This window comes from Apostichopus japonicus, chromosome 8 (assembly GCF_037975245.1).
Source record: "Apostichopus japonicus isolate 1M-3 chromosome 8, ASM3797524v1, whole genome shotgun sequence".
NCBI classification, from domain to species: Eukaryota; Metazoa; Echinodermata; class Holothuroidea; order Aspidochirotida; family Stichopodidae; genus Apostichopus; species Apostichopus japonicus.
In genome coordinates this window covers 42,435,449-42,463,083 of record NC_092568.1, presented here as the reverse complement: position 1 = coordinate 42,463,083, position 27,635 = coordinate 42,435,449, and the positions used below count along the sequence as shown (strand labels likewise).

At 37.0% G+C, this 27,635-nt stretch overlaps 2 protein-coding genes across 4 annotated transcripts in view; one reads left to right on the top strand and one right to left on the bottom strand.

Moving 5' to 3' along the window:
- LOC139972093 (alpha-actinin-like) overlaps positions 1-1,683 on the top strand; it is an 81,641-nt gene extending 79,958 nt beyond the window's left edge. For all 3 annotated transcript variants that reach the window (XM_071979017.1, XM_071979018.1, XM_071979019.1), the window contains exon 21: positions 352-1,683. In XM_071979017.1, the coding sequence (XP_071835118.1) occupies positions 352-510 (159 nt within the window). In that variant the 3' untranslated portion in view covers positions 511-1,683. The remainder of the gene's footprint in view (positions 1-351) is intronic.
- On the bottom strand, positions 1,504-27,635 carry LOC139972099 (signal recognition particle subunit SRP54-like). The gene is made up of 13 exons (XM_071979032.1): positions 27,387-27,635; positions 24,119-24,253; positions 23,224-23,400; positions 18,686-18,790; positions 18,217-18,283; positions 14,606-14,814; positions 13,671-13,819; positions 11,709-11,809; positions 10,930-11,016; positions 8,962-9,035; positions 8,558-8,666; positions 7,864-8,034; positions 1,504-4,521 (listed from the first exon to the last, which is right to left on the bottom strand). The coding sequence occupies exons 2-13, from the start codon at positions 24,194-24,196 to the stop codon at positions 4,331-4,333; spliced, it is 1,518 nt and encodes a 505-aa protein (XP_071835133.1). The 5' UTR covers positions 24,197-24,253; positions 27,387-27,635; the 3' UTR covers positions 1,504-4,330.

Below are 27,635 nucleotides of genomic sequence, written 5' to 3'. Positions count from 1 at the left end.
ACCTGTGTTTGTGCATTCCATATAGATCTGTTGGATGACCTGTGTTTGTGCATTCCATATATATCTGTTGGATGACCTGTGTTTGTGCATTCCATATAGATCTGTTGGATGACCTGTGTTTGTGCATTCCATATAGATCTGTTGGATGACCTGTGTTTGTGCATTCCATATATATCTGTTGGATGACCTGTGTTTGTGCATTCCATATATATCTGTTGGATGACCTGTGTTTGTGCATTCCATATAGATCTGTTGGATGACCTGTGTTTGTGCATTCCATATATATCTGTTGGATGACCTGTGTTTGTGCATTCCATATATCAGTAATCATTGTTTTTATTTTCATTTTAGTCTTACATCACGGCTGATGAGCTTCGCAGGGAGTTGCCACCTGATCAAGCCGAGTACTGCATAGAACGAATGGCCCCATACAGTGGCCCTGATGCCATCCCTGGTGCTCTTGATTACAGGTCCTTCTCTACCGCCCTCTATGGTCAAAGTGACTTATAGTTCGAATAATACAGTGAATCAAGTTTCTTGTACAGAAAGTTGGCCTTCTTTCTTAGAAAAATAAAAATGATTAAGATTTGTTAGGCAAGAAAAGCAATTGAGATTGTATTATGCTACAGTCTCTGTCTGAGAGCTGGTTTGTCTGTTGCAGTGCACCACCATCAGTTAGAATGGGCCCTCCCTCTCTATCGCTCAACCCTATCATATCTTCATTGACCTGCTGGTAATTGTACTAATCTCTCATGAACTCTCCTGCATACTTATAATTCTGAGCCTTATTGTTGAGGCCATGGTTATTTGGGGAAAGCTTTTCATACCTGTTAAAGTTTGAAAATGAGGGGGTGTTAGGGCAAATGGAGAGGTAATGGTGCTTATAATATGCAAAGTACCACTGTGCAAGTTCTGTGGTTGGTTTCCAATGACTTGAAATGGCAAGAGAGAGGTCACATCCATTGTCATTATGAACATGGTTAATCTTTTATGAAAGTCACTCTATGCTGCAGGTTACTGTTGCCACCTTAGCGGTGCCACCATAATTATGTTTCTTATTTGGGTTGTCTGTCTGGGGTGCTACCCCAGGTGTGATTGTGCAGTGATGTATCTTAGCTTACTACTCCTCTCAGTGCATAGTGAACAATAATGTTTCCTATTTTAGTTATGTCTGACACATCCAGTATGTTTTTGATGTTCTTTTGTTTTGTCTTATCTATCAGGGAATTAAAATCAGTTGTTTTTTAATGAGATATTTGAATTATGAACTCTTTAAAATAAATTAATATTCAAGGTTTCTCTTTTTGAATAGGTTCTTAAGATAAAGGTCTTGACTTCATGCAAATCTTCATTAATTGTTTCTGGCAGTGATGACAGTTACATATTTTGTTATATTTCTATTGTGTATGGTAGATTATAATACCCTTTATTCTTTCAAACTACCATACAATTTTGTGACAATTTGAATGATTTTTTTCTAATGATATTTGTTTTGTTCTTATGTTTATTTGTTTGTTACGGTTATATAGTGAATAGATGTGATTATCTTAAAAACTGGAACATGTTTAACCAAGAAGGAAATGTATTTAATTTGGGATCTTAGAATAACAAAAACAGGAACAAAGGCCTAATGTCAATTGAGGTGGCGGTGTAGAGTATTAAAGTGTTGAATAACAATCAAAATGATTTGTCATCATTTATATTCTTCAATGCTACTGGTTTATGCAATCACATATTCTGCAGTAATATCCACTGTCCCTAGCCATACTCTGCAGTAATATCCAATGTCCCTAGCCATCATGTTCCCTACTTCCCATCAGTTCAGTCGGGCAATTTATATTACTACTGCATGCATTTATCAGCAAAATCAGTCAAACTATGCCTCAGAAAGCACCATTTGACTCCTAAACTTATAAAAATGTTTTATTAAACCAAGACCCCTGCTGCAATGACTGCAGGGGCTCCCCCTACTTTGTACTACCATTATCCAGGTGGATAACTGTACCTAAAAGAATACCCCCACCCACAGCCCGCCCCCCCTCACCTTTGAAAACCTGTGCACACCACTGGCATTAATTTTCCATCTGCAGAACACAATGACAATGGCATTTCCTGTCAAACTTGATATTTTTCCATTCCCACCTCATAAACATAAGCTGCATAAACATAAGCTGCAAGCTCAAATTTAGCACATGATGTAGGGAGAGCGTGATATTGCCTCAAAAACTTGGAGACTCCTGGTAAAGCAGTAGGTGGCAGATCGGATAGTAAGCTTACAGAAGTTTCTTATCCTATCCAAACATCTTCACTCTAAACTACTTAATAGGCTCAGTTCAAACATGGTTTGGCAGTGACAATGACAATTTGTATAAATGGCACCCACAGCTTTGTATTGCATTACACATTACACAAAAGAAGAATAACAAACAAATCAAAGGCTTGTATAGTAGTATTTCAAGCAATGCAGATGATGTAACTGCTGAATGCAAAACCCCCAAACAAAAAAAACAATACCTGGACATTGTAACCAGCCCCACCCCCTCCTTGTTACCATTTACTTCATACATTTTACCATTTACTTCATACATGCCCCTAAATTACTATTGGCAGGGGCATACTGCCCTCCCCCCCCCCCATTGTTACCATTTACTTCATACATTTTACCATTTACTTCATACATTTTACCATTTACTTCATACATGCCCCTAAATTACTATTGGCAGGGGCAGACTGCCCTCCCCTCCCCCTTGTTACCATTTACTTCATACATTTTACCATTTACTTCATACATTTTACCATTTACTTCATACATGCCCCTAAATTACTATTGGCAGGGGCAGACTGCCCTCCCCTCCCCCTTGTTACCATTTACTTCATACATTTTACCATTTACTTCATACATGCCCTAAATTACTATTGGCAGGGGCATACTGCCCTCCCCCCCCCCCTTGTTACCATTTACTTCATACATTTTACCATTTACTTCATACATGCCCCTAAATTACTATTGGCAGGGGCATACTGCCCTACCCCCCCTTCCCCTTGTTACCATTTACTTCATACATTTTACCATTTACTTCATACATGCCCCTAAATTACCATTGGCAGGGGCAGACTGCCCTCCCCTCCCCTCCCCCTTGTTACCATTTACTTCATACATTTTACCATTTACTTCGTACATGCCCCTAAATTACTATTGGCAGGGGCATACTACACTCCCCTCCCCCTTGTTACCATTTACTTCATACATTTTACCATTTACTTCATACATGCCCCTAAATAACTATTGGCAAGGGCAGACTGGCATTGTTTTCTACCGGTTCAATGATCTGATCTGCTGATGCCTTGAACAAGCAGCATATTTGGGGCCAAGATGAAGTCACTAGCCTCTCAACCTGGTGATGCTTTTAGTATCTCAGAACGAACAATACATCTGTTCCAGCTGGTAGGCCAAACCGCCCCTGATTATTGGGAAAGGAGATAGTTTTACCTAGCAGGGTCTACAGAAGGAATTAGAAACCTAAATGTTGCAAATAGGTCTGCGATGAAATAGCAATCATTATATTTAAATACTAATAGAAATACTTGTGTATTGTGTCTTATTTACCCAAAACTTTAAAATGACAAGCAATTAAATCAATTTCAGACAAAACAGCCAATCCACTAAGCATGCACAACATAAATGTCCATTTAGTGAACTTTCTAATATTCAAGCTTTGGTCATCATCAGCTTGATATTTTTCAGCCATCATTTTCATGTGACTTGTCACAAATTGACCCAGACATTTGAGATGAATTTTTAAGTTAATATAAATAATTTTATTGCTTCCTATAAGAAATATTGGCAAAGCTTTATTTACCACTCTTGCAAATAACATCTCTTGAGTTTGAAGACAAAACTCCAGTATAGCATAAACCTCAGTTTAACTAAGGTTTTCACCTATTACATCAAGAATCATTTGGAGGGCTCCAACTATTACAACTCCATGGTAGAAACATTTCAAAGCTTTGATCACCAATGAAGTTAGAAGTAAATTGATCTCTTTCAGGAGTAATTTTCACTGCCATAGAGAACAGGAAGTAATTAGCAGCTGGTCATATAATGAGTACATATTTGAACTGAAAACCAGGATTCTGTGTTTCTACAACCAGTGTAATGTCAACCTCCTACATCTCTAGAGAGGAGACAGTAATATTCTGTTTTACTCCCAATTACCAGATATATTCCATCTCTAAAATCTTCATCATGATCACAAAAGTTTCTTCTCTCTTGGGTACAACTTGGAGAGATCTATCCCAATTGTTCCTCAGTTATACCCTTTGATGACCCTCATTTATTTCCTCCTCCACCCATCATGCCACCCATGCCACCCCCTGCTCCTTGCTGAAACTGTTTCATCATGTTTTGTAGTCCATTCATGCCCCCGAGTTGATGGAGAACTCTTGGATCCATTGCACGAGCTATCGACTGATTCAGTTTCTGCATCTGGGCGGGGTTGACATTTTTCGACATATCACCACCTTCAATGGAAAGAAAAAGACATGATTATAGGAAAACACTGAAAATGAGATGAAGAATGTTTCACTGCAGTTAAAACACACATATGTACCAACAAAAAACATATCTTTTAGATACTTCAACTGGATGGCCAATATATAGATATTGTAACATAACACCCATCTTTTAGATACTTGCTCTGGATGGCCAATATATAGATATTGTAACACAACACCCATCTTGTAGATACTTGCTGTGGATGGCCAATATATAGATATTGTAACATAACACCTATCTTTTAGATACTTGCTGTGGATGGCCAATATATAGATATTGTAACATAACACCCATCTTTTAGATACTTGCTGTGGATGGCCAATATATAGATATTGTAACATAACACCCATCTTTTAGATACTTGCTGTGGATGGCCAATATATAGATATTGTAACATAACACCCATCTTTTAGATACTTGCTGTGGATGGCCAATATATAGATATTGTAACGTAACACCCATCTTTTAGATACTTCAACTGGATGGCCAATATATAGATATTGTAACATAACACCCATCTTTTAGATACTTCAACTGGATGGCCAATATATAGATATTGTAACATAACACCCATCTTTTAGATACTTGCTGTGGATGGCCAATATATAGATATTGTAACATAACACCCATCTTTTAGATACTTCAACTGGATGGCCAATATATAGATATTGTAACATAACACCCATCTTTTAGATACTTGCTGTGGATGGCCAATATATAGATATTGTAACATAACACCCATCTTTTAGATACTTCAACTGGATGGCCAATATATAGATATTGTAACATAACACCCATCTTTTAGATACTTCAACTGGATGGCCAATATATAGATATTGTAACATAACACCCATCTTTTAGATACTTCAACTGGATGGCCAATATATAGATATTGTAACATAACACCCATCTTTTAGATACTTGCTCTGGATGGCCAATATATAGATATTGTAACACAACACCCATCTTTTAGATACTTGCTGTGGATGGCCAATATATAGATATTGTAACATAACACCCATCTTTTAGATACTTGCTGTGGATGGCCAATATATAGATATTGTAACATAACACCCATCTTTTAGATACTTGCTGTGGATGGCCAATATATAGATATTGTAACATAACACCCATCTTTTAGATACTTGCTGTGGATGGCCAATATATAGATATTGTAACATAACACCCATCTTTTAGATACTTCAACTGGATGGCCAATATATAGATATTGTAACATAACACCCATCTTTTAGATACTTCAACTGGATGGCCAATATATAGATATTGTAACATAACACCCATCTTTTAGATACTTGCTGTGGATGGCCAATATATAGATATTGTAACACAACACCCATCTTTTAGATACTTGCTCTGGATGGCCAATATATAGATATTGTAACATAACACCCATCTTTTAGATACTTGCTGTGGATGGCTAATATATAGATATTGTAACATAACACCCATCTTTTAGATACTTCAACTGGATGGCCAATATATAGATATTGTAACATAACACCCATCTTTTAGATACTTCAACTGGATGGCCAATATATAGATATTGTAACATAACACCCATCTTTTAGATACTTCAACTGGATGGCCAATATATAGATATTGTAACATAACACCCATCTTTTAGATACTTGCTGTGGATGGCCAATATATAGATATTGTAACACAACACCCATCTTTTAGATACTTGCTCTGGATGGCCAATATATAGATATTGTAACATAACACCCATCTTTTAGATACTTCAACTGGATGGCCAATATATAGATATTGTAACATAACACCCATCTTTTAGATACTTCAACTGGATGGCCAATATATAGATATTGTAACATAACACCCATCTTTTAGATACTTGCTGTGGATGGCCAATATATAGATATTGTAACATAACACCCATCTTTTAGATACTTCAACTGGATGGCCAATATATAGATATTGTAACATAACACCCATCTTTTAGATACTTCAACTGGATGGCCAATATATAGATATTGTAACATAACACCCATCTTTTAGATACTTGCTGTGGATGGCCAATATATAGATATTGTAACATAACACCCATCTTTTAGATACTTCAACTGGATGGCCAATATATAGATATTGTAACATAACACCCATCTTTTAGATACTTGCTGTGGATGGCCAATATATAGATATTGTAACATAACACCCATCTTTTAGATACTTGCTCTGGATGGCCAATATATAGATATTGTAACATAACACCCATCTTTTAGATACTTGCTCTGGATGGCCAATATATAGATATTGTAACACAACACCCATCTTTTAGATACTTCAACTGGATGGCCAATATATAGATATTGTAACATAACACCCATCTTTTAGATACTTGCTGTGGATGGCCAATATATAGATATTGTAACATAACACCCATCTTTTAGATACTTGCTGTGGATGGCCAATATATAGATATTGTAACATAACACCCATCTTTTAGATACTTGCTGTGGATGGCCAATATATAGATATTGTAACATAACACCCATCTTTTAGATACTTGCTCTTGACAGCTAATATATAGATATTGTAACATAACACCCATCTTTTAGATACTTCAACTGGATGGCCAATATATAGATATTGTAACACAACATCCATCTTTTAGATACTTGCTGTGGATGGCCAATATATAGATATTGTAACATAACACCCATCTTTTAGATACTTGCTGTGGATGGCCAATATATAGATATTGTAACATAACACCCATCTTTTAGATACTTCAACTGGATGGCCAATATATAGATATTGTAACAACACATCCATCTTTTAGATACTTGCTGTGGATGGCCAATATAGAGATATTGTAACACAACACCCATCTTTTAGATACTTCAACTGGATGGCCAATATATAGATATTGTAACATAACACCCATCTTTTAGATACTTGCTGTGGATGGCCAATATATAGATATTGTAACATAACACCCATCTTTTAGATACTTCAACTGGATGGCCAATATATAGATATTGTAACATAACACCCATCTTTTAGATACTTGCTGTGGATGGCCAATATATAGATATTGTAACATAACACCCATCTTTTAGATACTTGCTGTGGATGGCCAATATATAGATATTGTAACATAACACCCATCTTTTAGATACTTCAACTGGATGGCCAATATATAGATATTGTAACATAACACCCATCTTTTAGATACTTCAACTGGATGGCCAATATATAGATATTGTATCTAGTTATTTTAATATTGTGATATTTGGCATTGTCGATTGAGTTGCTAATGTCTCTACCTTTAAACAGCCCTTTAATGCCTCCCATCTTCTTTACCATCTGTGCAAACTTCTGGTATTGTTGGAGCAGTTCTTGTACCTCCTTGACAGACACGCCAGCACCCCTGGCTACCCTCTGTACTCTACCAGGGCCACGGACAAATATTTTAGCACCTTCCCGATTATCCAACTCTATGAAATGAGAAGAATTAACACTTCAAAATTAGATGACTATAATTTACATGACCTAGTCAAGTCAAGATTGAGGTCACCAAATGCATTGCAATTTCTTGATATTATCAGTGTATGTAATTATCATGAATCAACAGAACAAGCTCTCAAAAAAACTCAAAGTATAATATAAAGCAGCTCTGTGGATTTATTCAGCAATAATATGTAAACCTTTCAAGAATTTCTCAAAGCAGAATTCCATTGATCAAGTGGAGACACTCCTAGATTTTTTCACCAAGTGTAGGATAACAAGCGATAATTCATTCAGCTAGAACTCAGTTTTTAATCACCTGGAAACTGTTGAGATTAATCACAATCAAATAGAAACATTTTAAATTCATTTTCTAATTGAAACTAACCATTGAAAAGATTTACATTGACTAATCAAATGCACGGCTTACATTGGTATGGGATTTTATTGATCAACTTGCAATGTCAAATTGACCAAATCCAACCCAAGATGATACTTTAAAGTGAGCATTACCTTCATCGTTCATACTGTCCATGATAGTCATGAGTTTCTTCAGCCTTGCCATAGACTCCTGCTCACTTCCTTTAGTCATAAAGTCAGAGCTAAACCCAGGTATCAAACCCTGAAGTCAATAAACAGTACAGATATGTTAAAGTCTGATACATCTCCACAATGGTTCATTTTATTTGTAGTAAAACTAACAATGTGAAACAACTCTGCATTTACTTTGAGTAATGAAATGATAGCCTCTGTAAGTACAAGTTCTCATTACTCCTATCATACTTTATCCTCTGTCTTGACTTCAACATATGAAGATAATATTAAAAAACATCACCTCACTAACCCTTATTAAGGAATAATGTTACATGTATGATACACATTAGGTATGTAACATTCATGAAATGATAATAACTCACCATGATTTGACTGAATGGGCCCATCTTCATAATGTTCTGAAATTGTTCATACATGTCACGTAATGTAAATTCACCTGTGAATCAAACCAAAAGAAAAATTGTTCATATTCAGTGACAGACAGGTCGATAACATTGTTCATATTCAGTGACAGACAGGTCGATAACATTGTTCATATTCAGTGACAGACAGGTCGATAACATTGTTCATATTCAGTGACAGACAGGTCGATAACATTGTTCATATTCAGTGACAGACAGGTCGATAACATTGTTCACATTCAGTGACAGACAGGTTGATAACATTGTTCACATTCAGTGACAGACAGGTCGATAACATTGTTCACATTCAGTGACAGACAGGTCGATAACATTGTTCACATTCAGTGACAGACAGGTCGATAACATTGTTCATACTCAGTGACAGACAGGTCGATAACATTGTTCACATTCAGTGACAGACAGGTCGATAACATTGTTCACATTCAGTGACAGACAGGTCGATAACATTGTTCATACTCAGTGACAGACAGGTGGATAACATTGTTCACGTTCAGTGACGGACAGGTGGATAACATTGTTCCATTCAGTGACGGACAGGTGGATAACATTGTTCACGTTCAGTGACGGACAGGTGGATAACATTGTTCACGTTCAGTGACGGACAGGTGGATAACATTGTTCACGTTCAGTGACGGACAGGTGGATAACATTGTTCACGTTAAGTGACGGACAGGTGGATAACATTGTTCACGTTCAGTGACGGACAGGTGGATAACATTGTTCACGTTCAGTGACGGACAGGTGGATAACATTGTTCACGTTAAGTGACGGACAGGTGGATAACATTGTTCGTGTTCAGTGACGGACAGGTGGATAACATTGTTCGTGTTCAGTGACGGACAGGTGGATAACATTGTTCGTGTTCAGTGACGGACAGGTGGATAACATTGTTCGTATTCAGTGACAGACAGGTGGATAACATTGTTCGTGTTCAGTGACAGACAGGTGGATACCATTGTTCGTATTCAGTGACAGACAGGTCGATACCATTGTTCGTATTCAGTGACAGACAGGTGGATACCATTGTTCGTATTCAGTGACAGACAGGTGGATACCATTGTTCATATTCAGTGACAGACAGGTGGATACCATTGTTCGTATTCAGTGACAGACAGGTGGATACCATTGTTCGTATTCAGTGACAGACAGGTGGATACCATTGTTCGTATTCAGTGACAGACAGGTGGATAACATTGTTCACGTTCAGGGACGGACAGGTGGATAACATTGTTCGTGTTAAGTGACGGACAGGTGGATAACATTGTTCGTGTTAAGTGACGGACAGGTGGATAACATTGTTCGTGTTCAGTGACAGACAGGTGGATAACATTGTTCGTATTCGGTGACAGACAGGTGGATAACATTGTTCGTGTTCAGTGACAGACAGGTCGATACCATTGTTCGTATTCAGTGACAGACAGGTCGATACCATTGTTCGTATTCAGTGACAGACAGGTCGATACCATTGTTCGTATTCAGTGACAGACAGGTCGACAACATTGTTCATGTTCAGTGACAGACAGGTCGACAACATTGTTCATGTTCAGTGACAGACAGGTCGACAACATTGTTCGTATTCAGTGACAGACAGGTCGACAACATTGTTCGTATTCAGTGACAGACAGGTCGACAACATTGTTCGTATTCAGTGACAGACAGGTCGACAACATTGTTCGTATTCAGTGACAGACAGGTCGATAACATTGTTCGTATTCAGTGACAGACAGGTCGATAACATTGTTCGTATTCAGTGACAGACAGGTGGATAACATTGTTCGTATTCAGTGACAGACAGGTGGATAACATTGTTCGTATTCAGTGACAGACAGGTCGATAACATTGTTCGTATTCAGTGACAGACAGGTGGGTATGGGGTGGGTAGACAGGTGGGGGTGGGAGGTTACTGACCATGTTTGAGCTTGTTGATGAGTTCTTCATTATTGTCCAGGTTGAGTTCATTGACCTTATCAATCAGACCTTCAATGTCTCCCATTCCTGTAGAAACAAAAACATTGAATCCATCCATCATTCCAGTAATGTAACCACATAGATACTTTCAGTGTTTGTAGCCAATGCATTTTAATTCAATATGTGAATCATTCCTGATAGTTCTTCACTTGGTCAGCTTGCTGCTATGCTCAAGTACTGTTTGTTTTACCTACAACCTTCACAGGGGTCATCGTCATACCACTACATACTTTACCAGACACACAAAATTAGGTAAATATAACTGCAGAGTTAGTAACACCCTTTTAACACATCATTATTGTGGGTTTCTTGCAGATTGGAAGATATGAATGTTGACTTATTTACACATCATTATTGATATCACATATTACATATTACACATCATTATTGTGGGTTTCTTGCAGATTGGAAGATATGAATGCAGAGTTAGTTACACCACTTTAACATATCATTTATTGTGGGTTTCTTGCAGATTGGAAGAAGCTTGATTCATCTTGTATGGTATTCATAGAATTACCACTAATGATTTGATTAAAAACTCAACATTAGAGCACATTTTGCATGAAATCTCTTATTCTAGTACCCACTATAAGCCCATTGTGTAACCTCATAAATATTCAGTTGTTTTGGGGGAACATTAATTTTACTTATATTTTAAGTGCTCACAGGTAATACAGATTCCAGTTATTAATAGTAACAGAGAGAGTCCACACACTTACCCAACAGTTTGCTGATAAACGGTTTTGTTTTGAACTGTTCAAAGTCATCTGTGTGTTCACCTGTACCTATGAAGATTACAGGACTTTTAGTAGCTGCCACCCTACATGAAAGATGGACATAAAACAATGACGTGAATCAAGGAAACATGTTGGCTTCATGTCACAAGGAGGCAGTACACAAATATACAACTACCTTAGATGTTTAAGGCCGATCACATTCATAGCTACATCACTCTAAATTACATATCTTAATTAGGCAATGTATGAAACTATTCCTGCCTCTTCAAACTCTATCATTCTATTAAAAGTTAAACTTGACAATCATCATCTCTGATCAATTTACAAAAACACGAGAAATGAGTGAGTGGTGACTACAAAAACAGGAGAAATGAGGGAGTAGTGACTACAAAAACATGAGCAATGAGGGAGTAGTAACTATTAAAACACAAGAAATGAGTGAGTAGTAACTATTAAAACGCAAGAAATGAGAGAGTACTGACTACAAAAACATGAGAAATGAGGGAGTAGTGACTACAAAAACAGGAGAAATGAGGGAGTAGTGACTACAAAAACATGAGAAATGAGAGAGTAGTGACTACAAAACATGAGAAATGAGGGAGTAGTGACTACAAAAACAGGAGAAATGAGGGAGTAGTGACTACAAAAACAGGAGAAATGAGGGAGCGGTTACTACAAAAACACAAGAAAATGAGGGAGTAGTGACTACAAAAACATGAGAAATGAGGGAGTAGTGACTACAAAAACATGAGAAATGAGGGAGTAGTGACTACAAAACATGAGAAATGAGGGAGTAGTGACTACAAAACATGAGAAATGAGGGAGTAGTGACTACAAAAACAGGAGAAATGAGGGAGTAGTGACTACAAAAACAGGAGAAATGAGGGAGCGGTTACTACAAAAACACAAGAAAATGAGGGAGTAGTGACTACAAAAACATGAGAAATGAGGGAGTAGTGACTACAAAAACATGAGAAATGAGGGAGTAGTGACTACAAAAACATGAGCAATGAGGGAGTAGTAACTATTAAAACGCAAGAAATGAGTGAGTAGTAACTATTAAAACGCAAGAAATGAGAGAGTAGTGACTACAAAAACATGAGAAATGAGGGAGTAGTGACTACAAAAACAGGAGAAATGAGGGAGTAGTGACTACAAAAACAGGAGAAATGAGGGAGTAGTGACTACAAAAACATGAGAAATGAGGGAGTAGTGACTACAAAAACATGAGCAATGAGGGAGTAGTGACTACAAAAACAGGAGAAATGAGGGAGTAGTGACTACAAAAACATGAGAAATGAGGGAGTAGTGACTACAAAAACAGGAGAAATGAGGGAGTAGTGACTACAAAAACATGAGAAATGAGGGAGCGGTTACTACAAAAACACAAGAAAATTAGGGAGTAGTGACTATAAAAACACAAGAAATGAGCGAGTAGTGACTACAAAAACAGGAGAAATGAGGGAGTAGTGACTACAAAAACATGAGCAATGAGGGAGTAGTAACTATTAAAACACAAGAAATGAGTGAGTAGTAACTATTAAAACGCAAGAAATGAGATAGTAGTGACTACAAAAACATGAGAAATGAGGGAGTAGTGACTACAAAAACAGGAGAAATGAGGGAGTAGTGACTACAAAAACATGAGAAATGAGGGAGCGGTTACTACAAAAACACAAGAAAATGAGGGAGTAGTGACTACAACAATTCAAGAAATGAGGGAGTAGTAACTACAAAACTTCTCAATCAGATTGACCAGTTTGTAGTTCCTTTCTCAGGCTGTTAATTTACAGACACTCTGACAGAAAGATTATCAAGAATTTTCTATTTTAGTTTATTGGTTTCGTCTAGTTTTCAGGCTCCAATGTGTTTATTAGATCAGTTTTAAAGGCAATTGCACCGACGTGTTCTTATATAAGTTTGTCAATACTGCTGACTACTCACGCACTGAGGGCGCCACCACCTTTGGAATGTCCATCTAGTTTTGTGATGATGACTGAAGCAACATCAACCTGTTCTTTGAAGGCCCTTGCCTGAGATTCACATGCTTGTCCTATGGATGCATCCATAACAAACACAATGTTATCTGGATTCTAGGAAATCAAAGCAAGAAAATTAATAGAATAGTTACAAGACTATCAAATGTGTCTCATGGGATTACTTGTCTTTGTAGCTTAATTTCTCATAAAATATGAAAATCGCTGATTCAAAATAACCTGCTGCATACATCATCAGCATGGAATAAATATGATCAGTGGCATACAACAAGATCAGTTGCTGCTTGGCATATCCAAAGGAAAATACAGTACTCTATCAGAGTTATACGACAGAACAAACAATGTATACATATACTGTAAGATGTAAAAAAAACCCAGATAATTCATTCATTCCCCATGTAAAAAAAAAACCACTTTATACATGCCCTATACTAAAACAAACACTTTATCCATGCCCTATACTAAAACAAACACTGTATCCATGCCCTATACAAAAACAAACACTGTATCCATGCCCTATACAAAAACAAACACTTTATCCATGCCCTATACTAAAACAAACACTGTATCCATGCCCTATACAAAAACAAACACTTTATCCATGCCCTATACTAAAACAAACAATTGATCCATGCTAGACTGTATTATTTACTTATATTAACAAAATTTAAACCCACTCAACCCTGGGAAAAGAGAAACTTTGGTGTTAAAATCTTGACTGAACACACAAAGTTGATCTAACTTCCTTGAGAAGATACCAGAGACAGGAAGATATCTAGTGAGAGAGGTTTATACTCACGACTGCATTAGACAAGTTGATCTAACTTCCTTGGGTTAATACCAGAGACAGAAAGATAGATAGTGAGAGAGGTTTATACTCACGACTGCATTAGACACTTGCAACATCTCCTCAAACAATGAATCTTCCTGTTTGTGTCTTCCACTTGTATCTACAATGATAATCTCAAATCCCTCAGCTTTGAATTTGTCAACACCGTCCATCGCTAATATGACTGGATTATCCTCAGTATAACTGCCAAAGAAAGGTATCCTAGCTTTGGCTGCATTCTGCTTCAGCTGATCAAATGCACCTGATGAGATCAACAGCAACTACTAAAATTAAAATAACACAGAGTATGGGCTGTTATACCTTAAATGTGTATATGTATAGCACAAACCCCAGAGTATGGGGTGTTGTACCTTAAATGTGTTCATGTATAAACAGCTAAAACCCCAGAGTATGGGATGTTGATACCTTACATGGATGTTTGTATCAACTGCTCAAACCTCAGAGTATGGGATGTTGTTGCCTTGAATGTGTACATGTATAAACTGATCAAACCCCAGAGTACAGGCTATTGATGCCTTCAAAATGTGTATATGAAGAAAATACACGTATGACACTTTGAATGGTAGGATGAGAAGGAAGGGCAGTGCTAAAAGGTCACCAGGACGGTAGAATGTGGTGCTAAGGTTGTGAGGAGACAGGTAAGCTTGGGGCAAAATAAGTACATTGATATTACCTTCCCTGAATGTGTCTGCACATTGCAGGCATGATGTCATTACATTGATATTACCTGCTCTGAATGTGTCTGCACATTGCAGGTATGAAGTCATTACATTAATATTACCTGCTCTGAATGTGTCTGCACATTGCAGGCATGATGTCATTACATTGATATTACCTGCTCTGAATGTGTCTACACATTGCAGGCATGATGTCATTACATTGATATTACCTTCCCTGAATGTGTCTGTACATTGCAGGCATGATGTCATTACATTGATATTACCTGCTCTGAATGTGTCTACACATTGTAGGTATGAAGTCATTACATTGATATTACCTGCTCTGAATGTGTCTACACATTGCAGGCATGATGTCATTACATTGATATTACCTTCCCTGAATGTGTCTGTACATTGCAGGCATGATGTCATTACATTGATATTACCTGCTCTGAATGTGTCTGCACATTGCAGGTATGATGTCATTACATTGATATTACCTTCCCTGAATGTGTCTGCACATTGCAGGCATGATGTCATTACATTGATATTACCTGCTCTGAATGTGTCTGTACATTGCAGGCATGATGTCATTACATTGATATTACCTGCTCTGAATGTGTCTGCACATTGCAGGCATGATGTCATTACATTGATATTACCTGCTCTGAATGTGTCTGCACATTGCAGGTATGATGTCATTACATTGATATTACCTGCTCTGAATGTGTCTGTACATTGCAGGCATGATGTCATTACATTGATATTACCTGCTCTGAATGTGTCTGCACATTGCAGGCATGAGGTCATTACATTGATATTACCTGCTGTGAATGTGTCTGTACATTGCAGGCATGAAGTCATTACATTGATATTACCTGCTCTGAATGTGTCTGTACATTGCAGGCATGAAGTCATTACATTGATATTACCTGCTCTGAATGTGTCTGTACATTGCAGGTATGATGTCATTACATTGATATTACCTGCTCTGAATGTGTCTGCACATTGCAGGCATGATGTCATTACATTGATATTACCTTCCCTGAATGTGTCTGCACATTGCAGGCATGATGTCATTACATTGATATTACCTGCTCTGAATGTGTCTGCACATTGCAGGTATGATGTCATTACATTGATATTACCTGCTCTGAATGTGTCTGCACATTGCAGGCATGAAGTCATTACATTGATATTACCTGCTCTGAATGTGTCTGTACATTGCAGGCATGATGTTATTACATTGATATTACCTGCTCTGAATGTGTCTACACATTGTAGGTATGAAGTCATTACATTGATATTACCTGCTCTGAATGTGTCTACACATTGCAGGCATGATGTCATTACATTGATATTACCTTCCCTGAATGTGTCTGTACATTGCAGGTATGATGTCATTACATTGATATTACCTGCTCTGAATGTGTCTGCACATTGCAGGCATGATGTCATTACATTGATATTACCTGCTCTGAATGTGTCTACACATTGTAGGTATGAAGTCATTACATTAATATTACCTGCTCTGAATGTGTCTGCACATTGCAGGCATGATGTCATTACATTGATATTACCTGCTCTGAATGTGTCTACACATTGTAGGTATGAAGTCATTACATTGATATTACCTTCCCTGAATGTGTCTGCACATTGCAGGCATGATGTCATTACATTGATATTACCTGCTCTGAATGTGTCTACACATTGTAGGTATGAAGTCATTACATTGATATTACCTGATCTGAATGTGTCTGCACATTGCAGGTATGATGTCATTACATTGATATTACCTGCTCTGAATGTGTCTGCACATTGCAGGCATGATGTCATTACATTGATATTACCTGCTCTGAATGTGTCTGCACATTGCAGGCATGATGTCATTACATTGATATTACCTGCTCTGAATGTGTCTACACATTGTAGGTATGAAGTCATTACATTGATATTACCTTCCCTGAATGTGTCTGCACATTGCAGGCATGATGTCATTACATTGATATTACCTGCTCTGAATGTGTCTGCACATTGCAGGTATGATGTCATTACATTGATATTACCTGCTCTGAATGTGTCTGCACATTGCAGGCATGATGTCATTACATTGATATTACCTGCTCTGAATGTGTCTGCACATTGCAGGCATGAATTAATTACATTGATATTACCTGCTCTGAATGTGTCTGCACATTGCAGACATGATGTCATTACATTGATATTACCTGCTCTGAATGTGTCTACACATTGTAGGTATGAAGTCATTACATTAATATTACCTGCTCTGAATGTGTCTGCACATTGCAGGCATGATGTCATTACATTGATATTACCTGCTCTGAATGTGTCTACACATTGTAGGTATGAAGTCATTACATTGATATTACCTTCCCTGAATGTGTCTGCACATTGCAGGCATGATGTCATTACATTGATATTACCTGCTCTGAATGTGTCTACACATTGTAGGTATGAAGTCATTACATTAATATTACCTGCTCTGAATGTGTCTGCACATTGCAGGCATGATGTCATTACATTGATATTACCTGCTCTGAATGTGTCTGCACATTGCAGGCATGATGTCATTACATTGATATTACCTTCCCTGAATGTGTCTGCACATTGCAGGCATGATGTCATTACATTGATATTACCTGCTCTGAATGTGTCTGCACATTGTAGGTATGAAGTCATTACATTAATATTACCTGCTCTGAATGTGTCTGCACATTGCAGGCATGATGTCATTACATTGATATTACCTGCTCTGAATGTGTCTGCACATTGCAGGCATGATGTTATTACATTGATATTACCTGCTCTGAATGTGTCTGCACATTGCAGGCATGATGTTATTACATTGATATTACCTGCTCTGAATGTGTCTGCACATTGCAGGCATGATGTTATTACATTGATATTACCTGCTCTGAATGTGTCTGCACATTGCAGGCATGAAGTCATTACATTGATATTACCTGCTCTGAATGTGTCTGCACAGATCAAACAGGCCTTCCATCCTTTCTTCTGGTAGTAATAGGCAAGCTGGATAAAGAAGAACATAGACAATGAATACAGTGATGAACATTAAGTCACCTAGGTGATGCCTTCTCTATTAGCTATTAAACATAGTTAATTCTCACTAGCACTGGATGAACAATTGCAGAGGAAATGCAAAATCAGAAAAGGACCACCGGTAATATTAAGATATTTATCACTTTACCACTCATCTGTTCTGTCAATCAACTCAATTTATTTTATCTTAATGTTAGGAGTGTTTCTAGTAACAAGTTCCTGTAGTAACATTCTCAGGAAAAACTACTCCTTGTAGTGACTTGTATCAAAGAGCACTAGGAAGCTTACAGCCTTAGATGAGTAAGATTCTTTTTCTTCAGAAATTTATCTTATCAGCTTTAGCACTCACACTGCCTTCCTTTAAATATTTACCTTTGTGCAAGTTGTTGTTTTCCCACTTCCTTGCAAACCAACGAACATGACAACATTAGGCTGTCCTTTGACTGGTGTCCATGCCTTCACACCAGGGTCTACAAGCTGAAAATAAATAGAACCCAACAGTTATTGGAAGAGAAATGAACATGTCAAAGCTATAGTGAAAATATTATGATCTGATAAGCATGAAGCTGATGATAAGGTAATTGTACGATAGGATTTGAATCTGTTATTCATAGACTGGATTCTTCTCTTTACTTATTCCTTACTATATGGTACCACTTAATCAATTATTAATGGTTTATCAATCTTATCCCTGTGTCACTAGCATTTATGTCTTCCTTGCAAGCTTATCAACCTTTTCTAATCATCAAAAATTCACTTAAACAGCCCAAACTTGCTCCAAAGTACATTAAACACTTTCCAACATGCATTATCTAAACTGGAGAGGAAGAGTTCAGAACTTGATAGGTAAGAGAAACATGGACCAACATCATGACCATATATATAGCAAATATAATCTATGTCAATATCATGTTTATCAATATCCATTCCTTGGAACAAATAGCAATTTAACTGAATTCATAGAAGTTTTGTTGACAATATCAATTGACCACTTTGAGTCTGAAACTGTTAATTTTATGCCAAACAATTCTACAAGCAGATACAGATTTGAATATTCAATTAGATCACAATAACCCAACTAAAAGCAATGTACTTTTAATGACTTCAGGAGAATTTAACAGAAACTATCTTGTAATGGAGGCTAGTAAATCATATGGAAGTTGTGTGGATTGCAATCATGAGTTTCTACATTAAACACTGGTTACCTGGTATCCTACCAACCAGATAACCCACAGCTGACTGAGAGTTTATTATCTAATAATTAGGCTAGTAGTAAATAATATGTACAGTAAGTTGTTTGGGTTGCAATCATGAGTTTCTATATTAAACACTGGTTACCTGGTATCCTACCAACCAGATAACCCAGAGCTGACTGATAGTCTATTATTATTAGTATTTAATATGTACAGTAAGTTGTGTGGGTTGCAATCATGAGTTTCTATTTTAAACACTGGTTACCTGGTATCCTACCAACCAGATAACCCAGCGCTGACTGATATTCTATTATCTAATCATTAGGCAAACAGAAGAACTTGTTTCCCCAAGTTTGGTTACATCGCAACATGAGCAAACTGAAAACGTAACAAAACCACTAAAACCCAGCTTGTTTTACTTCAAAACTATGAGCCATTGTGGTTCACACTATTCAAGTTTGTGAGGTATTAATGTGTATGTGTAAATGCACCTCAAAGACAATGCACAGTAAAATAGTCTTATACCATGATAAGATTAAACAGGTTCAGAAATACAGTCATTGAAGGTTAGCCAGAATGAAGATAAATCAGTAATAATATCAGCAGCATTGATGATATCAGGTACGAGAGAAATCAGTGACAATCTCACAAGCATTGATGGGTCAATCCATGCCAAATCAACACATTTTTGGGTCGATTCCACGTCGACCCTCTCAGAATCGCCTGAAATTAATATGGTGTCTTGCCATATGTCTCAAAAGATGAAATTGGGCAAAAAAAAAATTTATAAAATTTTCGTTGCTAGGATACGGCCCCGCCTAGCAACCAAATCCAGATTGCATTTTAAGAGCCCTTAATTTGTGTCAAGTTTGGAGGCATTTTTTGCATAAATGTTCAGTATTTTATGTCTAATATTGCAGATATTGTGGAAGACATGTGGCCAGTCTTCGAATTTAGCTAATTTTGAGGAAAATTTACGGTCTAAATTTTTCGTAACAAGTAATTAAAATGGCAGAAAATGAGATAGGGGTCTTTTCTGGCCCTACTTTGAGTGTGCTCTATATTCACAAGCAGAGGCATGTTTGAGTTTTAATTTCCATAGGATCCTTGTCCAGTGGTAGTTGTACAGGAAAAGTGCAAAAAAAAAGTCAAGCGGGTCGTACGTTTTACGAACAGCGCCCTCAAACTTAAGAAATCTCACTTCTGGCCCTAATTGTTGGTCCATTTTGGGCCTGTGGGTATTTTTTTTTTTTTTTTTAAATAGCATTTTTCAGGAGCGTATTGACCCTATTTTTAAAAACTCAAGTCAAAAAGTTGTGTATTTTGTGTTATCTACTCAAATTTACGACTCGAAAATTGCGAAAATCGCTTCGTTCATATGTATGAAAATGCTTGCACAAGCCGATTTGAGTAATTCAAATGACAACAACTTCTTAGCATTAGGATACAGGTGCTTAACAATTAGGAGGGTGGTCCACTAGCATAAGGACTACAAATAAACTGCATTTTCAGGGTCATATGCCCAACGATGCCTGTGAACAGCGCCCTCAAACATCACATTTTACCAATATTTTGGGCTATTTTGGGCATTTCAAGGTCAAATTTGGTCACAATTAAAAGTTTTTTTTTTGGTTTTTAATACAAAATTAGTAAGATATGTATAGTTATGATGCAAAGAATGAGCTAAAACATCTTTTATATTAGTTATTAATGCTCTGATGAGCAGCTTAAAGTGGCGTATGAGAGTTACATCAGCTCTACAGAAACATGCTTGCGAGGGCAAACAGTGGTAACATTGTATCTTCATTCAAGGAGATGTTAAACAACATTAGAAATTATTGAAATGTATTTATTAAAAGTGTTCTGTCTAATACTGTTTGAATCCCTCCCCCCCCCCCAGCACCCTCCCCATAGTGCACTATGCAGATTTGTATACACACAGTATGTGACTGACTTTTACTGCATAGAGACTGCATAAACATGCATTCAATGTATACTGAATTATTTGGTATGGTAATCTTCTGCTTCAAATTGTCTGTATGCATGTAACCCACCCTTCCCACCCACATCCTCAACCCAACCCTATATCAGAATAGAAAATTGTGAACCAGTGCGTACAGTGTGCACTATATATGTGTGTAAAAGTCAGTCACATTTGTATACATACAGTATGTATACAAATCTGCATAGTGCACTATGGGGAGGTTGTTGGGGGGGGGGGTGGGGGTGAGAGGGTGTCAAAGAGTATTAGACGGAACACTTTTAATAAATACATTTCAATAATTTCTAATATTGTTTAACATATCTTTGAATGAAGATACAATGTTACCACTGTTTGCCCTCGCAAGCATGTTTCTGTAGAGCTGATGTAACTCTCATATGCCACTTTAAGCTGCTCATCAGAGCATTAATAACTAATATAAAAGATGTTTTAGCTCATTCTTTGCATCATAACTATACATATCTTACTAATTTTGTATTAAAAACCGAAAATAAAACTTTTAATTGTGACCAAATTTGACCTTGAAATGCCCAAAATAGCCCAAAATATTGGTAAAATGTGATGTTTGAGGGCGCTGTTCACAGGCATCGTTGGGCATATGACCCTGAAAATGCAGTTTATTTGTAGTCCTTATGCTAGTGGACCATCCTCCTAATTGTTAAGCACCTGTATGCTAATGCTAAGAAGTTGTTGTCATTTGAATTACTCAAATCGGCTTGTGCAAGCATTTTCATACGTATGAACGAAGCGATTTTCGCAATTTTCGAGTCGTAAATTTGAGTAGATAACACAAAATACACAACTTTTTGACTTGAGTTTTTAAAAATAGGGTCAATACGCTCCTGAAAAATGCTATTTAAAAAAAAAAAAAAAAATACCCACAGGCCCAAAATGGACCAACAATTAGGGCCAGAAGTGAGATTTCTTAAGTTTGAGGGCGCTGTTCGTAAAACGTACGACCCGCTTGACTTTTTTTTTGCACTTTTCCTGTACAACTACCACTGGACAAGGATCCTATGGAAATTAAAACTCAAACATGCCTCTGCTTGGGAATATAGAGCACACTCAAAGTAGGGCCAGAAAAGACCCCTATCTCATTTTCTGCCATTTTAATTACTTGTTACGAAAAATTTAGACCGTAAATTTTCCTCAAAATTAGCTAAATTCGAAGACTGGCCACATGTCTTCCACAATATCTGCAATATTAGACATAAAATACTGAACATTTATGCAAAAAATGCCTCCAAACTTGACACAAATTAAGGGCTCTTAAAATGCAATCTGGATTTGGTTGCTAGGCGGGGCCGTATCCTAGCAACGAAAATTTTATAAATTTTTTTTTTGCCCAATTTCATCCTTTGAGACATATTGCAAGACACCATATCAATTTCAGGCGATTCTGAGAGGGTCGACGTGGAGGCCACTGTTGATTTGGCATGGATTGACCCTGATGATATCATGTACAACAGTAATCAGTAACATATCAGCAGCATTGATGATATCATGTACAAGCGAAATCAGTGACAATCTCAGAAGCATTGATGATATCATGTACAAGAGAAATCAGTGACAATCTCAGCAGCATTGATGATATCATGTACAAGAGAAATCAGTGACAATCTCAGAAGCATTGATGATATCATGTACAAGAGAAGTCAGTGACAATCTCAGAAGCATTGATGATATCAAAAGCAAAGAAGAGATCGAAAGCAAACCTTGACAAGTTCTTTGAATACAGCAGTCTGGATCATCTTCCTCTTGTTAAGTCCGGCAGCCATCTCCTCAAAGTCAATAACAGACTTAACATTTTCCTTGAGTTTCTTGACCAGCTTTATGTTGACATCTGCTTCTAGTAAGGCCCTACAAATCTCATTCAACATAGAGTTTAGTACCTGAGAAAAGGAAACAAATTTAAGTTTTGACAGGAAAGAGCAAATATGTACATAGCCCTAGGATCACATCAATAGAATAAAACAAGACCCAAGCCCTAGAGATCACATCGATAGAATAAAACAAAACCCATCATAAGTGTAATATTGTGTTTACAACTATTATCATTTGCTGATGGCCTTGAAGTTTTGAAGTAAGAAATATCTTGTGCTACTTTGTAAATGCCACACTGTACCAAGTTCACCTCACTTGTTTCCTAGCAGTTTAGGCTAGTATTCATTATATTTACTTGTACTAACAAGAATACTACAGCTTTTTTTCATGTTATTGATAAATAATCAGAAAAATATAACACAACACTTCACCAAAGCATATATCTGATTTACAGATTGAGAGAAAATGACATCTGAAACTTAGTACAAGCCCTAAAACTTTTGAACATTACAAACATGGTCACAGAGATCCAAATTATTTCTAGGGCCTCTATTTCTGGGTCATGTTTCCAAAATCCCATTCTAGCCTTCCAGAGTACATAACAATATTTCAGACAACTTACCTACATAAATGGAGTGTCACTTTTATATTAGTATCGTGACTATTAACAGAGCCCTAGAGAAGGCAATCAAAGTATATTTAACGAATCAGCAAAGGTATCATTGTCTCTCCATTCAAGATGTAATTTTCAAAGTAGTTTATTACTGTGGTATATATTTAACTTACATCTTCATCTATGATAGTAGCATTGCTCAAACTCTTCAAGGCTGATGTAATTTTTCTTCCTAGATCTGCGAGAACCATCTTGAAAACAAGTTGTCAAAATTTGCCTTCAGTTGTAAATTTCTGCTCTTTGAGGACCTTTGAAGGAAATAAATGTATGTTAAGTAAAAGTCAAAACGTTCTTAAAATGTACTGCAGTTTAGATATTGTTGTTAAGGGCAAGCACAGAGAAATGCCAGTTCTCTGGGATGGTAAAACTGCCCTTCAATACATCTTCAATACATGTTATTGGAAATAGTTGTTGGAATTGCTAAGATGGTATAGCTAGGATGTTTCATTAGACTAGTAGAGAAACACTGCTTCATTAAATTCTGTTACCTATATCAATGTTATAAACTTAACCATAGCAACCAGAATATAGGATTTTGCTAGAATTTTGAAAGGCAAATTCCTAACTACTATGTTACATACAGTAATTACTCCTAGCACTGGTGTCCCATTTCATTTAGCTCAGCCTAATGTAGGCTATGGTCATTATACCAGTTGTCAAGTTCCATTCAAGCTTCATTTCAGAATGTTTGCTAGATAATTCAATCAATTAGCTAAGGTAGGTGTGCATTTTCTCACATTTTCATAAAGCCCCTTTGATGAAAGTATATAATTTTGTTAATTTAATTTGAGTTACTGTTAATAATAATAATAATAATAAATGGTACTTATAAGGTGCAAATCTTCTGAAGAAATCAGAGCGCACAAGGACAAAAGGACACACACAAAAAAGAAATCTATGAATCGGGAAAAGCTTGACGGAAGAGATGTGTCTTCAAATTGCGGAATAGTGAATAGTCCAACAGTTAGCAAATTGATTTTCACACTAAAAATTGAAACTATATAAAGTTTGTGATTTAATACACCTTACTTTTCATGCAGATGACAGATCTATGCTTGATTGAACTTCAACAATTTGTTTGTTCATGTTTGAACAATCATAGCAATTGCTACGGATTACTTGAAACAAATGGTGCATAAAAGCCTACAACCTGTGTTTTTTGTACAATGGTTTGTTGTAACCATAGGTTACCATTGGTTACCATACACAATACCATTGTGTTTCACTAGAGAAAACCTCTCTCTTAAAAGTATATATGTGGTACTTTCCTGCTTGTAGGACTGCTTATTGTTTCTTTGAATTCTAAGCGAGCAAACTTGTTTTGAAAGGTTTAATGTAATGAATGATACAGTACCTTTGAATAGCCCGTGGTTTAGTTTTATCCTTCAACTACGTAATTTCATCAATACTTTGATCAGAATCCACCAGATTCAGATTGATACAGTTTGTTATTTAGTCAAAACAGTTAAAGTTAGGAAACATTTTCCTGACTTCATGCATGTGTTGTATTTCATGGTGTATTTTAGATCCTCCCGCAGGCAGGAACTCGTGAAGAAGCCATCACTGGCTTATCAAAGCCGCAAGCTGACTGAAGTTAGTCTCTTAGATTCATATTTAACATCCATGATTATGAAATGTTTATTGTCAACAACTCTGTAACTGGACGACATACATTTATCTTGGAGTGACCCAAAATCTGGGCCATATGATTGAAAGGCACCGACGTAAACCACTGAGCTAACAATCCTGGTGTAATTCTAATATATCGGTGAAATAATTCTTGTCAATGCCTCAGAATACAAATTGACTTTTCCTTTTGCACTATGTCTATATAAATTGATTGTATGGGCTAAAATTGCATTTGGAAAACTGATGACAATCTGACTTTTACACACAGCAACTGTGGCATAATTCAGTACAGCTACCCATGTATAGGCCTATTACATTACCTGAATTTAGGGGACACTCAAAGTGACTATACACTACCATACCTACAGACACAATTTGAAAACATTTGCTCCAACATTCCATTCAATTATATTCTCCCACAGACATTCATTGTGACATGGCCGTAATACCGTAAGTTAGGCAGGCCATGGGAATGAAAGTGAAGATTTGCATCTGAACATGTATAAAATTTTCAAAGGCAAGATATTGGTTTATGAGCCTAGCCAATGTATTTTGCCTTTGAAGCATGCAGTAAATGTTAGTCTTCAAATTTTAATTCCCACAGCCCTAGGCCTACACTTGTTAGCATAGCCATAGCCTATCTAGGCCTAACTGTAGTGTAGGTTAGGCCTAGCTTTGCTATAAATAATTAGTTATCTGTAACAATAACATGCTATGTTCCTCAACCTGTACTGTATCATGTATGTAACTTATACTTATAGGCGGGTACCGTTATTTTCCGCACACGTTACTTTCCATGAAACAAAACGGTGTTTTCCGCAAACGAATTTGTCAGCGGAAAACAACGTTTTTTTCAGCGGAAAGTAACGTTTTTTTTTTGAGGAACAGAATAACTTACTGAATTGATTAGGCACATGGAATGATTTAGGAAGATGGAGAAGATAGGATTTAACTGTAACAGGATAAATCGGCCATGATTTTAGATGTAACTCGTAAGAAAGGTGGTGCAAAATGCGTGTTCGGTTATTAAAACAGCCCTTACTTATACAGCCATATCCAGCGAAAATCAAAGATACCACCTTTTACAACTTTTTTGTTAAACTATCATTACGCGGACTGCAGTTTTAATACTTTATTAGATAGTCAATCCTTCATAACGCGGGCGTCCCTTTGCCCTTTTATCGGCCGACCGCCTCATACTTCTTTAATAATCCCTAATTACACACCCCAAGCCTCCTCTATATTACAAGCAGCTTAACTTTTCTGACATGAATTCAGTCTAATCATCCTTTTTCAACGTTCTTTGATACTTTCTCATGTTATTTTAATCATCCTGCCTGAATTTGGTATCCTAAAATTGCGGAAAAATATAGTATACAGGAAAGTGCAAAAAAAAGTGTTTTCCGCAGAAGAATTTTTTCAGCGGAAAGTAATCAGCGGAAAGTAACGTATGCGGAAAACAACTGAAACCCTTATAGGCCTAGCCTAGGCCCAGCCCAGGTCTTATAATAATGGACCGTTTGAGAGTAGTTAATGAAATAAACTTGTAGGGTTGGCAAATCCACAGTGAGACTCTACACACTTACAAGCTACACATTTGCAGTGTGCTGGCAAAAATTCAACCTAAGCCAACCTGTTATGTCACTGTACTTCTATGTGTAAGGGTCTTGGCTAGGCTGTGCGATGCCATCCTAACGTTAGGCTTCTGTAGCCTAACAGTAACAGTAACACTTAACTAGGCGTCACACTCACACTGTCACAGAACTGCTCTCCGGAGCAAATCCACGAAGAAGGAAATCGTTCCACGTTAATGCAGGGGAGGGTGTACGTTACGGATTTTGCAAAAGACCTCCCGACTATAATCTTTAAAAGATCGGTATTCGTTGTACGGCACTGTATGCTGTTTGGAGTTCACATATGGTCATTACAGATTGTGCAATAGTCAAGTGCTGGTGAACTGCTGGTAGGCATAATGGTAGAAAGTAGACCACGTAATGAAAA